The sequence below is a fragment of the Pocillopora damicornis genome, chromosome 9, assembly GCF_964200805.1.
Source record: "Pocillopora damicornis chromosome 9, jaPocDami1.2, whole genome shotgun sequence".
Classification (NCBI taxonomy): Eukaryota; Metazoa; Cnidaria; class Anthozoa; order Scleractinia; family Pocilloporidae; genus Pocillopora; species Pocillopora damicornis.
Window position 1 is genome coordinate 1,563,330 of NC_142678.1, and position 12,949 is coordinate 1,576,278.

Genomic DNA, 12,949 nt, shown 5'->3' on the forward strand with positions numbered 1-12,949 from the left:
CCTCAGTGAACAGATATGCTATATTTTAGTAGTTTTTTAAATTCCATCTTTATGTTTTTGGCATTTACTATTTTAAAATTCATAATTGGCATTCCTTTTTCATCCTTGTAAAGAGTAATTGCACATTTCTTTAACTAAAATATGAATTATGAAGTCAACTTAATTTCAGTGAGTTTGAAACTTCATTCTACATAAGAACTCTTTACTGGAGTATAATGTTATATTTATTTGCTGTCTTTCTGTTACACATGATTACCATATGTGTCTTAACCCTTTAACTCCCAACATTTCATGAGTAATCCTCCTTACTGCCATACAATTTATGTGATGTTAGTTTTGAGAATTTGAAATTGGATCAACCAATAATCCCCTAATTGATATTTGTCTTAATTCGCGTTACTTGTCTGCTTTATATCATACTAATAGTGTAAGGAGAAATTCTGTCTAGGTCACTAGTGGGACTTAACCCTTTAACTCCCAAGATCTCATTAGTAATTCTCCTAACTATCTCCCATACAGTTCATGTGATGTTAGTTTGGAGGATTTGGTATTGGATTATCTCATAATCCCCTGACTGATATTTTTCTTTATTCTCATAACTTATCTGATTGATATTGTATTGATATTGTAACCTGGAGAAATTATTTCTTGGTCACTCATGGGAGTTAAAGGTTAAAATGGGGGATTTCATCATATTGTAATGATTAAAATATTCTTAAGCATTTCTTAAAATGTAACAAAAAAATGTGATGAGAATCTGATGATATGAAACACTTGTAATGGAAAAACCTGTTGCTGGTAGCTTCTGTCTTTAATGTTTAAATTTTTGTTGGAAATGCTTTTCTTTGAAAGTGGGGATACAGAAGTTTTTAAAGCTGGTAGAAGTAAGCTGTTTGCAAGTAATAAAAAGCAAATTGACAATCATACCTTAAAGCTTGACATGCTTCACCCATACATGTCAGTTGTGTGTACCTACCATTGTAGAGGTGTCTTTAAAAAGGCCTTTTTTTACACAAGGCAACCTCCAGGGTGGAAGAGTAGAAGTCCATAGAATTATGTTTACTTGGTATTTGTACTTAATGCAATCATATATTCAAGCAGTACTCTACAGTACATATAACTGATTACATGATTTCTTTAACCCTTTACACCCCAATATCAGAATGCATATTCTCCATACTGTTCTCTATACATTTCCTTATGTGCTGGCAAGGAGAATTTGTTTAACAATCAAGAGGTTCTTCAATTGATTATCATTTCCTTTACTCTCATAACCTTAATGTGTGACTCAGGGCTGATAATGAAAGGAGAAATTAGATGCGAGTCACTCTCAGTGATTAAAGTGTTATTAGCTGTACACATTTTCATGTATATGTTCCTCGCATTTGTTGGCAACAATAGCTAAGATTGTTAGGAAAGCAAACAAACAAGTGAACAAAAGACAGTGAAATGAGGGAAACTGTAAACTTCACCATGTAATAGAAAAAACATCACAGAATACCTAAGAAGAGAAACTTGAATTGTGCTAGCTAATTTCCTCTATTGCCATTCATGTTTTTGATCAAATAAAATTTAACCCTTTAACTCCCAGTTCAAATTTGTAATTCTCCTTACTGTCAACTACACAATTCTTATAATGTTAGTTCTAAGAATTTAGTATTGAATCAACTAATTATTCCCAAGTTTATATTTTTCTTTAATGATCGGCCCGATCTAACTTAGTCGATAACCATTTTGTCACATGAACGCCGCCGTTTCTCTTTATCCACCTTGTTTCTTGAAAATATGTTATAATTAAATCTCCGTTTGAGGCCGATGGTGCTTACAGGGCCAGAGAAGAAGTCTTATTTCATCGCATGGCGCGGCGAGAAGAGAAAAGAAAGGAAGAAGGAGAAACAGCGGCGGTCATCAGATAAAATGCTAATTGCTGAGTAAGTAATGTATTCGTCTGACGAGGCGTGTGCGGAGAAACAGCTCGTATCCAGGCCATTACGAGCGCCCTAGAAGATGCACGTGAGAAAGAAAAAGAAAAGAACAAAGATAATAGTACCATGGACTACAGAATGAAACGATCGTGAACGCCCTTTTATTCAGTCACACGAAATTAAGCTACAGAAAATAGATTTCGAAAATTTTAATAACAAAACAAAAGTGAAAACCAGTAAAATGATTAAAAAGTAATAATGTTAGCTAGCAGTGCTAAACGTGCACGGGAGATTCCGCTGCTCCAACTGTTCTGAAAACTGAGTGCATCTAGAACTTTAGGTGACCACGCCAACTAAGTATAAAATAAGTTTAAACGAGCAATAAGCGAAATGAAAAGTTGACTTGTAAAGCCTTCCACGGCTTACTTCAGCAGTGCTAGGCCCATGACAGAGGAAACGGTCAACAGGATGATGTTGGCAGTGAAATATGAGCTTGTATTACATCTGTCCTCAGAACAGCAGCTAACCTCGCATTGGTAGTCCGGAATATCTTTCGATTGTTGATCACAAATGGTTTTTTGGGTGTTACAAGACGATTGGTCACCACATCCAATATCAAGCATGGCATCGTAGTGTTTCCTTTTAGACCAACTTCTGTAGCATCTATCGCCGTCGACACACGTGTATAAAAAGGTGGCTTCGTTTTCGTCCAACTTGCTCTTCTTACAGTCTTCTTCAGTATACGTGCAGGAATAACATTTTAAAGCAAAAGCTGACGAAATAGATAAAAAAAAAAAATGATAAAAAAATTTGTACAGATAGCACGCTACTTAAATTGTTCTCTCTGAGATTTAAAGACTCACTACAAATGCGCTATTCACTCTTTTATAGCAAGCGGAAAGTAGCAAGCGTTCCATGGGTGTCCACTTTTATAGATTCCACTGTTTGTGTCTACTCTTTGATGCAGCTCTCATAAAATTTTTTGACATTTATTTTGCGCTTGAGATTGCGACGTCAAAGCAAAATGTCCATTGAAGTGAATTGAATGAATTTAAACCCTGGGAGGTGGGTGGGGGAGGAATTAAATTATTTTAATCAATTAGTTGAAAAATATAATTTTAGAGTTTCAAAATCAAAAATGATGAATAAATCGGTGCTCGTATCCAGCGTTACGGATGCTCCCTTTGGTAAGCCGACAACTTGAGACATAGATATATCAATCCAACGACCCCGTGTATCTTCAAAATTAACAATTCTAGAACGGTTTGTAACATTTTTACTTGTTAGCTTCAAATTTAAAGTAATTGCCGACGCCTTGCGGCTGTCTTTGAAAAAACCTAATAAAAGCCTGTTTCTGGAATAATTAATTCACTTCCATTTTTTAAAACCGAAATGTGACACATCCGACGTTACTGTACTTTTTGCATGAGATAAGTCTCTTTAAGTGTAACGGTTTTTCCGTTATTATGCTCAAAATTGTTACTATAATAGTATTTGTTACGATTTATAGTAGAGTTATTTAATCTATTTATATCGGTGTCCTGAATCTTTTTAGACACAGGATTTTGATTGTTGACAGGATTATGGTATTTATGAACATGAATTATACTTAAACTGTGATCACTAAATGTATTAGTCGATGGTCTTGAAACTGTCTCCATACTACCGGTAGTTAAGAGTTTGTTCATGTTTGCCCTGCGTATATCGAGTTATGGATGCACGCGGGAAGTTTGGAGCGCACGAAAAATGCGTAAGAGTAGCTCGAGGCGCAGCCGAGGGCAACTCTAGCTTTTTGAGTGCTCTCCAAACTTCCGAAGTGCATCCGTAACTCGATATACGCACAGCTAATAGCATGAGCAAATTCTTTCAGAGCGACAACAAGGATCGCACCGGATAGAGTGCAACATTCTCACAACGCATCAAAAAAAAAAAGGAAACAAACGTCCCTATTGGCTGGTCAAAAACACGCCACATTTTAGACTTTGGTTTGAGCGAGAACATCTGATCCAGTTAACCGATAACTGTGAATAGAAAGCTCAAAATTTACGGGGAAAAGGGAGAAAATCAAAGCCAAATGAACTCGTGTCACTAAAAATTGTTTTAAAAGTCAAAGACCCGAAGTTAGCAAGGGTTTTGATTGTTCAAAATAATGTTTACGCTTCTGTGCACGGTGCAATTGGAGAAGACAGACTGCGGAGAACTTGTAAAAATATTCTCACTTCATCTTGTTTACGCATGGCTCAGTAGGACTTATATAGGGCAAGCACGCGCGCTATGTTATAATAGATATTTGGACTGTTGAAATCTCAATTGATGAAGGAAAATACAGTTCAAAAACGACAGTATATTCACAAGTTGCAAAAAGATACATATTCAGACCTACACGACTGCTAGAAAACTGCGCATTCAATGCGCCACCAGCTAATTTGCATACAATTTTGCATGAAATAATTTCGCATAAAATTTTCGTTAGTGTCCTTAAGAAGATCAAGTTAAGCGGTAATCCAAACCACATTCATACATCCCCAAAATTTCAAATAACAAACAGAAAAGAGCGGTAGGACTGAGTTATGATTCTGAACAAATCAAGTCGAGCCTAAATCAGAGTCCATCCATATCACAGAAATCATTTGGAAACAATGAAAACTAACTGAGACCTGAATGATTTTCAACGCGGATTTCTTCTCCTGGTTCAGCTTAAGATTATATATTTTCATACCAAAACATAAACAAAAGCTGTTACATGCATTTTCAAGGATTACTGTACGGTTGACGGGAAGAAAGCCTGTCATGCTGGCGGCCGAAGCCAACGAAAATACTTGACGGTTATTTTGCGGCAGTTTAATATGTTTCAGTGTCGCATCATTCAGCGATGCTTTTAATAAGACACAATATTTCCTGTGCGATAAAACTACCTTTCAAATTCCAAAGTTGTACAGTACTCACCGTGTGCAGCCATCAGAACGACAACGGTCAGAGTGAACAGCAAACGATTCATTTTTGAGGCTCCTATTTGCGTCGAAGTTGAACTCCTCGTGCTACACCGAACATGTACAGCCACGCCAAATTTATGCATAGTATCGTCACTACGGGTGTATAAATGGTAACAGACAAACAAATGGTCGGGGGGGGTAATGTAAAGACATTGAAAACTTCAAAGCTATGATTGAAGACTTAAAATTATGCGAGAGACATCGTGAACTTGTATTTTATGCGGCTTTACATCATATTTACGAACCGACAGGGATGAGACATGGATGGGTCTATGGCGCATCATGGAATGAAGAAATCGCAGCCGGGTTAGATTCGGCATACCATGACAAAGGCTATTAAGACACATTTGTTTTCTTTTTATTATACTTTGTAGATATACATCAAATTAAAAAAAAGTTATATCGGTAACGAATAGAAATGAATGATGGAATTGTGTACATGTCTATTATTAAATGTAGTTAACCAATCTGCATTTTCAATCACGGGTGGATCTTCATAATTAGTAAAGCCATATTGAACTATTGAAAGATTGAGCATATACGCATTGACAAAAGTGAAAAAGTTGACGTTCGTAAACAGTAATAACAATTCTTCATGCTCACTCATTAAAAACGCATGCAACGCATTAAAGAATTGACGAAAATCTTCCACGGGAAAATCAGTCTGAAAAAATCAAAAAGTGAAGATGGTTACTCTATCACCTACACTTAATGAATTAAGAAGTTGGCTAACCAATAATACTCTGAGCGTCTTCCCACTTCATCCTCAAAAAAAAAACGAAACCATGTATACAAATCATACACACGAAGTACATTTCTTAAAAAATCGATATTTTCAAATTGAAAAGATAGATTGAATCCTTCTGTTCTTAATTCAGTTACAATCAAACTTGATCCAGCTGTGTTTAATGAACCTTCGCGTTAAAGAAAAAGCCACAGTTCATCGTGTCCTGCCTCCGGAGCCGCCGCCAAGAAGAATCCCAAGAGCCAGAAGAAGACGGCGAAGCCGTCTCCCAAGACAAAGTCTACCACGACTTGGGATCCTAAAAATTTTGTCAAAAAGAAACAACAAGGACCACAAGGACTTTGTCTTTGAAAGAATACGACGGTGATTTCTTTATTGAAACATATACCGGCTTTGAAACAACCACTTTACAAGATTGTCACTCCCAAGAAGTAAATGCCCGAATCCATCTATCCTTACGATTTTACCTGTACTTGTCATCAATGTAAATCATGTCAAAGACGTCAAGAGATCACCTCAGAAGTCCGATGGAGGGTACGAGTGATGCATCTCAGAAAAGACTATCTTCCTCGACAGATAGATCACATCATTCAGAGACTTCAAGAGTGAGATCAAGTAATTATTGATCGAAGCTAATAAATCGGTAGAGTTATGGAAAGAAAGATGTCGTACTCTAGAATGGAACCGTGATGTTTGGTGTAAAAGGGTGAGGGAACTTGAAAAGAAATTCTATTGTACATCTTGTGTCAATCAATATCAAACAGTGAAAACCTTAAACAATGAATCGTGTTTATGCTTTAAACGAATTGTTTCATGCTTTTTTCCTGATGACGTAAGATTATCTTTAGCACACTCGTCTGCATGATTCTCCAAGATATCCAACATATCATCTACATGACTCAAAGCCCAACGAGGATTGTCTCTCACATCACACATCTTGTTTTCGAAAAATGAATGCCGCACTACAATGTTGTCGCTCTTATATTCAATCCCTCTCTGTTTTTCTATTGGTTTCTTTTTTGTCCAATGTGTGTCTCCTGTCATCGGATTTTTCCAATTATCATACGAATGCATGACCTCTTCAAAATCGTGCCCACACGCATGTATCTTTTTTCCAATCTCAATAAAATAAAACCAATGTGTAAACAAATAACTGACGCATGCTTTTACATGTAAACAGTTAGTGGTCCAATGTGTGTCTCCTGTTTCTTTCGAGAATATTATACCATCAAGGCGAATATTTGACCCCTGTCAACGCTTCCAGTTGTCCGATCAAATCAGTGACATCTCTCATCGGATTCTTCCAATTGTCATACGCATGCATGACTTCTTCAAAATCGTGCCCATGCGCTCGGATCTTTTTTCCTATCTCAATAAAGTGAAACACGTGTGTAAACAGATACAGCGGCATGTTTACATTTTGGACACGACATCATTGACAAGACAGATTCAGTGGTGTCACTGCGTTTGAGCGCAATGACGGCCCTATTAGTTGATTCGTCATTTTTTTCATTAAAACCTGGATTGGAGATATTTACGACATATGTTTGTTAATATTTGTATTTCTTATTTTGGAAGATCTATGGACGTAAGGAAATATGTAGGACGTATATCTATGCATAGTAGTACCACTTGCCGATAAATGTTTTTTTCAAAATAAGATCATTAAAATCTGGAATTGAGAAACAAGGATAATTTAGCGATGCCGATAAAGCATAGCCTCGTGGAGGTTTTACTACTGCGCGCACTTGCTTGATTTAGCTGATGCGGACGATATACCCACGACTGAGACTGAAAAAATAGGCCTTATGTAGGAAATCTCTTAGCCTAACGTTGGTTATCGTTTTGCATTTTTCTGAACAGCCTCATTACCGAAATACGAGTTAATCCCAGCTATTGTTTTTACTAGTTTCAAAAGAGCACATCATTTTCGCCCCAAGGGGTGAATAAGGTTCATTAGCGAAAAATAGCCAACCAACTAGATTCATTTTTTGAAATCACCAATTATAATATAGAGATATGCAGTTAGCGATTGGGTGGGAGGGCCAGACAGGGGAATGTTAAGCTTGAGGTCATAAAAAAAGGGCAGAGCGTACGTAGGTCTATACATTATGACCGAGAACCAATTATTTTCCTGATCGGCCCGAACTAACTAAGTTGATAACCATTTTGTCATATGAACGCCGCAGTTGCTATTTGTCCACTTTGTTTCTTGAAAAATGTGTTATTATTAAATCTCAGATTGAGCGGGCTGATGTTGCAGAAAAGGTCAGAGAAGAAGTCTTGTTTCATTGCACGGCGCGGCGAGAAGAGAAAAGAAAGGAAGAAGGAGAAACAGCGGCGGTCATCAGATAAAATGCTAATTGCTGAGTAAGTAATGTATTCGTCTGACGAGGCGTGTGTGGACAAACAGCTCGTCTCCAGGCCATTACGAGCGCCCTAGACAATGCACTTGGAAAAGAAATAGAAAAGAACAAAGATAATAGTACCATGGGCTTCAGAGTGAAACGATCGCGAGCGCTCTTTTATTCAGTCTCACAAAATTAAGCCACAGAAAATAGATTTCGAACATTTTAATGGAAAAACAAAAAGTGAAAACTAGCAAAGTGATTAAAAAGTAGTAACAATTGCCAGCAGTGCTATAAATGTGCACGGGAGATTCCGCTGCTCCAACTGTTCCGAAAACTGAGAGCATCTAAAACTTTAGGTGACCACGCCAACTGAGCATAAAATAAGTTTAAACGATCAATAAGAGAAATGAAAAGTAGACTCGTAAAGCCTTCCACGGCTTACTTCAGCAGTGCTAGGCCCAGGACAGAGTAAACGGCCAACAGGATGATGTTGGCAGCTAAACGGGAGCTTGCGTTACATCCGTCTTCAGAACAGCAGCCAATCGCACAATGGAAGTCCTTCAAAGTATCCTTCAATTTATCACAAGCGGACTTTTCGGCGTCACAGAGCGTTTGGTAAGTGCATCCACTCGAAACCAAGGCATCGTCATCTTTGCTTTTAGACCAAGATCTGACGCATTTATCGCCGATAAAACACGTTTTTAAAAAGTTGGCTTTGTTTTTTTCCAACTTGCTCTTCTTACAATCGTCTTCAGTACCCTTGCAGACATAACATTTTAAAGCAAAAGCTGACGAATTAAAAAAGAAAATGATTAAAAAAATTGTACATATATCACGTTACTTACACTGTTCTCTCTGGGGTTTAAAGAACTACAACAAATGCACTATTCACTCTTTAAAGGCAGGCAGAAAGTAGCGAGCGTTGCATGGGTGTCCACTTTTATAGATTCCACTGTTTGTGTGTACTCTTTGATGCAGCTCTCATAAAATTTTTTAACATTTATCTTACGCTTGAGAATGCGACGTCAAAGCAAAATGTCCACTGACGTGAATTGAATGAATTTAAACCCTGGGAGGTGCGTGGGGGAGGAATTCAATCATTTTAATCAATCAGTTGAAGATTATTATTTTATAGTTTCATAGTAAAAAATGATGAATAAATTTCTCCATCTAGAAAACCGATACTCAAATCTAGTGTTACAGATGTTCCCTTTTTTTAAGCCGACAACTTGAGACATAGATATATCACTCCAACGACCCCGTGTATCTTCAAAATTAACAATTCTAGAACGGTTTGTGATATTTTTATGTGTTAGCTTCAGATTTAAAGTAATTGCAGACGCCTTGCAGCTGTCTTTGAAAAAAACCTAAGAAAAACCTGTTTCTGGAATAATCAATTCACCTCCATTTTTAAAACCGAAATGTGACACATCCAACGTTACTGTACTTTTTGCATGAGATAAGTCTTTTAAGTGTAACGGTTTTTCCGTTATTATGCTTAAAATTGTTACTATAATAGTATTTGTTACGATTTATAGTAGAGTTATTTAATCTATTTATATCGGTGTCCTGAATCTTTTTAGACACAGGATTTTGATTGTTGACAGGATTATTGTATTTATGAACATGAATTATACTTAAACTGTGATCACTAAACGTATTAGTTGGTGGTCTTGAAACTGTCTCCATACTACCGGTAGTTAAGAATTTGTTCATGTTTGCCCTGCGTATATCGAGTTATGGATGCACGCGGGAAGTTTGGAGCGCACGAAAAATGCGTAAGAGTAGCTCGAGGCGCAGCCGAGGGCAACTCTAGCTTTTTGAGTGCTCTCCAAACTTCCGAAGTGCATCCATAACTCGATATACGCACAGCTAATAGCATGAGCAAATTCTTTCAGAGCGACAACAAGGATCGCACCGGATAGAGTGCAAAATTCTCACAACGCACCAAAAAAAAAAAAAGGAAACAAACGTCCCTATTGGCTGGTCAAAAACACGCCACATTTTAGACTTTGGTTTGAGCGAGAACATCTGATCCAGTTAACCGATAACTGTGAATAGAAAGCTCAAAATTTACGGGGAAAAGGGAGAAAATCAAAGCCAAATGAACTCGTGTCACTAAAAATTGTTTTAAAAGTCAAAGATCCGAAGTTAGCAAGGGTTTTGATTGTTCAAAATAATGTTTACGCTTCTGTGCACGGTGCAATTGGAGAAGACAGACCGCGGAGAACTTTCAAAAATATTCTCACTTCATCTTGTTTACGCTATAGGGCAAGCACGCGCGCTATGTTATAAAAGATATTTGGACTGTTGAAATCTCAATTGATGAAGGAAAATACAGTTCAAAAGACAGTATATTCACAAGTTGCAAAAAGATTCATATTCAGACCTACACGACTGCTAGAAAACTGCACATTCAATGCGCCACCAGCTAATATGCATACAATTTTGCATAAAATAATTTCGCATAAAATTTTCTTTAGTGTCCTTAAGAAGATCAAGTTAAGCGGTAATCCAAACCACATTCATACATCCCCAAAATTTCAAAGAACAAACAGAAATAGCACAGAAATCATTTGGAAACAATGAAAACTAACTGAAACCTGAATGATTTTCAACGCGGATTTCTTCTCCTGAATGTTGTGCCGCGTAGCACTGGGAACACAAATGGTGAAACAGAGAATTAACTCTGAAGTGTAAATTAAAGTGCTATTTAAACCCATGAGTAACGGTAGATCTAATCCGGAGGTCGTGGGTTCGATTCCCACCGAGGTCAAAAGATTTTTTCTTTGCCTCGCGTGGTTCCCTGTTTCCCTTTATTAGGGCTAACGCCCTGTGGGTTATTCATGGGTTTAAATAGCACTTTAATTTACACTTCAGAGTTAATTCTCTGTTTCACCATTTCTTCTCCTGATTCAACTTAAGATTATATATTTTCATACCAAAACATAAACGAAAGCTGTTACATGCATTTTCAAGGATTACTGTACGGTTGACGGGAAGAAAGGCTGTCATGCTGGCGGCCGAAGCCAACGAAAATACTTGACGGTTATTTTGCGGCAGTTTAATATGTTTCAGTGTCGCATCATTCAGCGATGCTTATAATAAGACACAACATTTCCTGTGCGATAAATCTACCTTTCAAATTCCAAAGTTGTACAGTACTCACCGTGTGCAGCCATCAGAACGACAACGGTCAGAGTGAACAGCAAACGATTCATTTTTGAGGCTCCTTTTTGTGTCGAAGTTGAACTCCTCGTGCTTCACCGAACAGGTGCAGCCACGCTAAATTTATGCACGCTGAATTTATTATGGTCACTACCATAATAGTATATACCACCCCTGTGTTCCTACCCACAAATCGTTAAATTAAATGTTATTGGTGTCATTACGTTACTTATGAGGATTTAATTACGTCCCTGAATAGGAGCACTAAACGTCATACACCTGTTTATCTTGATCAGATGTTCCACAGAAGTAATCCACAAACTGTACGCATGGTTGTAATTCATGGACTCCCGGTTCATGTCTTGTAAATTTGTTATCCTTAACAACACGCTGGCGGGTCATTGGCATGTCTTTTGCCATAACACCCACAGGCGGCCTATGCTCCAGCTGTGTGATGATTATTTTGCGAAAAAACAGGCATGGTGAAAGTGTAAGAAAAGCCCTTCCTATGTATGTAGTAAACCTAAAAATGAATAACTCGCCTAAATAGGTTCTTTTTCAACATAGTAAGCGGTCAGATAGCAAGCGATGCATTATGAAAGTAAGGTTAGGTGTTTTTATTAAGAATTTGACTGTGTTTTTTATTCCTAAGAGCAGTCGTAAATATTTCCATACAAACTCTTATAATTTCGCCATGACTGTTATTTCGCAAGATGATCATCTCACAGTTGGAGCTTGGGCCGCTGTTAATAACACCCCGTATTTGAATTCAACCGAGCTTACCAATCTCTGCTATAAACATTTCTCGTTCATATAATAACTGAAAAGAAATTATACGGAGACAAGCGTACAGTTTTGATGTTCAAGCACCAAGAGCGTAAAACTCATATCTTTTCGCCAACGTGTAACATCCTATATCATAACACAATGTGGCACAATGCTCTACTGCCTTAGCTTGTATGCACAACTCACAATAAGTTACATGTTATGTACTTATTGACTGAGTGGGAAAGCCGGACAGGATAATGTTTGGCTTGAGGTCATGACGTACGAGCCTCGCTCAGTGATTTCTTATCACTTCCTTATGGCGGGTGGATTGTGTTTTAACTGATTAGTATCAAATTGAAAGGCCGACCAAACTGAACGCCTCACCAAATTGAATGGCTCACTTTCAAATCGAATGACTCACTATCGAATGGCCCACCAAATTGAATTGCTTGCTATTGAATGGCCCGCCAAACCGAATGGGTTACCATTCAGTAATTCACTTTAACTATCGAGTGGCCCACCGCGCATTGAATGGCGGGCCGAACGCAAGGAACCTGGTTTATACTCGGCGCCAGCCTATCGCAGGCGAGATTTTTTAAAATTAGGTGTGTTTAGGATATTCCCGTGTTTTGTGTATCCCCGTAACCAAAACTCTTATGTTTTCGGTTTCCCCTCTGGAGCTAGATACTGGGGCAAGTCACATGGCATCCTGTTTTGACTTGGTCGTGGACCAAAAATAATTTCTTGCAGTCGTTAGAAAATTGTCATTAATTCTCGCACTTGAGGTTGTGGTTGGTGAAGAAAAGTGTTCATTTTTTTTTTTGAAGCATTGGAATGAAGCTTAGTTTATTGACCATGATCCTCGCTCGAAGAGGCAATTCTCATAAGACTTTAGCCTACCAAAATCAACAGGGACAGTAGAATGAAAATTCCCGGAGCGTGGATGCCCACGACTAAAAAACACAACAACCGGAGAGCTGTGCGACGGCGGACCGCCAA

The 12,949-nt window shown here is 37.9% G+C and overlaps 2 protein-coding genes across 2 annotated transcripts; both read right to left on the reverse strand.

The window, feature by feature from the left end:
- Positions 1-2,064: 2,064 nt before the first annotated feature.
- Positions 2,065-5,035, reverse strand: LOC149039562 (uncharacterized). Its single transcript, XM_089181703.1, has 2 exons — positions 4,872-5,035; positions 2,065-2,697 (listed from the first exon to the last, which is right to left on the reverse strand). Exons 1-2 carry the CDS (start codon positions 4,999-5,001, stop codon positions 2,348-2,350), a joined length of 480 nt encoding a protein of 159 aa, XP_089037829.1. The 5' UTR covers positions 5,002-5,035; the 3' UTR covers positions 2,065-2,347.
- A 3,186-nt stretch (positions 5,036-8,221) lies between these two features.
- Positions 8,222-11,302, reverse strand: LOC149039563 (uncharacterized). The gene is made up of 2 exons (XM_089181708.1): positions 11,184-11,302; positions 8,222-8,802 (listed from the first exon to the last, which is right to left on the reverse strand). Exons 1-2 carry the CDS (start codon positions 11,233-11,235, stop codon positions 8,453-8,455), a joined length of 402 nt encoding a protein of 133 aa, XP_089037834.1. The 5' UTR covers positions 11,236-11,302; the 3' UTR covers positions 8,222-8,452.
- Between the last annotated feature and the right edge of the window lie 1,647 nt (positions 11,303-12,949).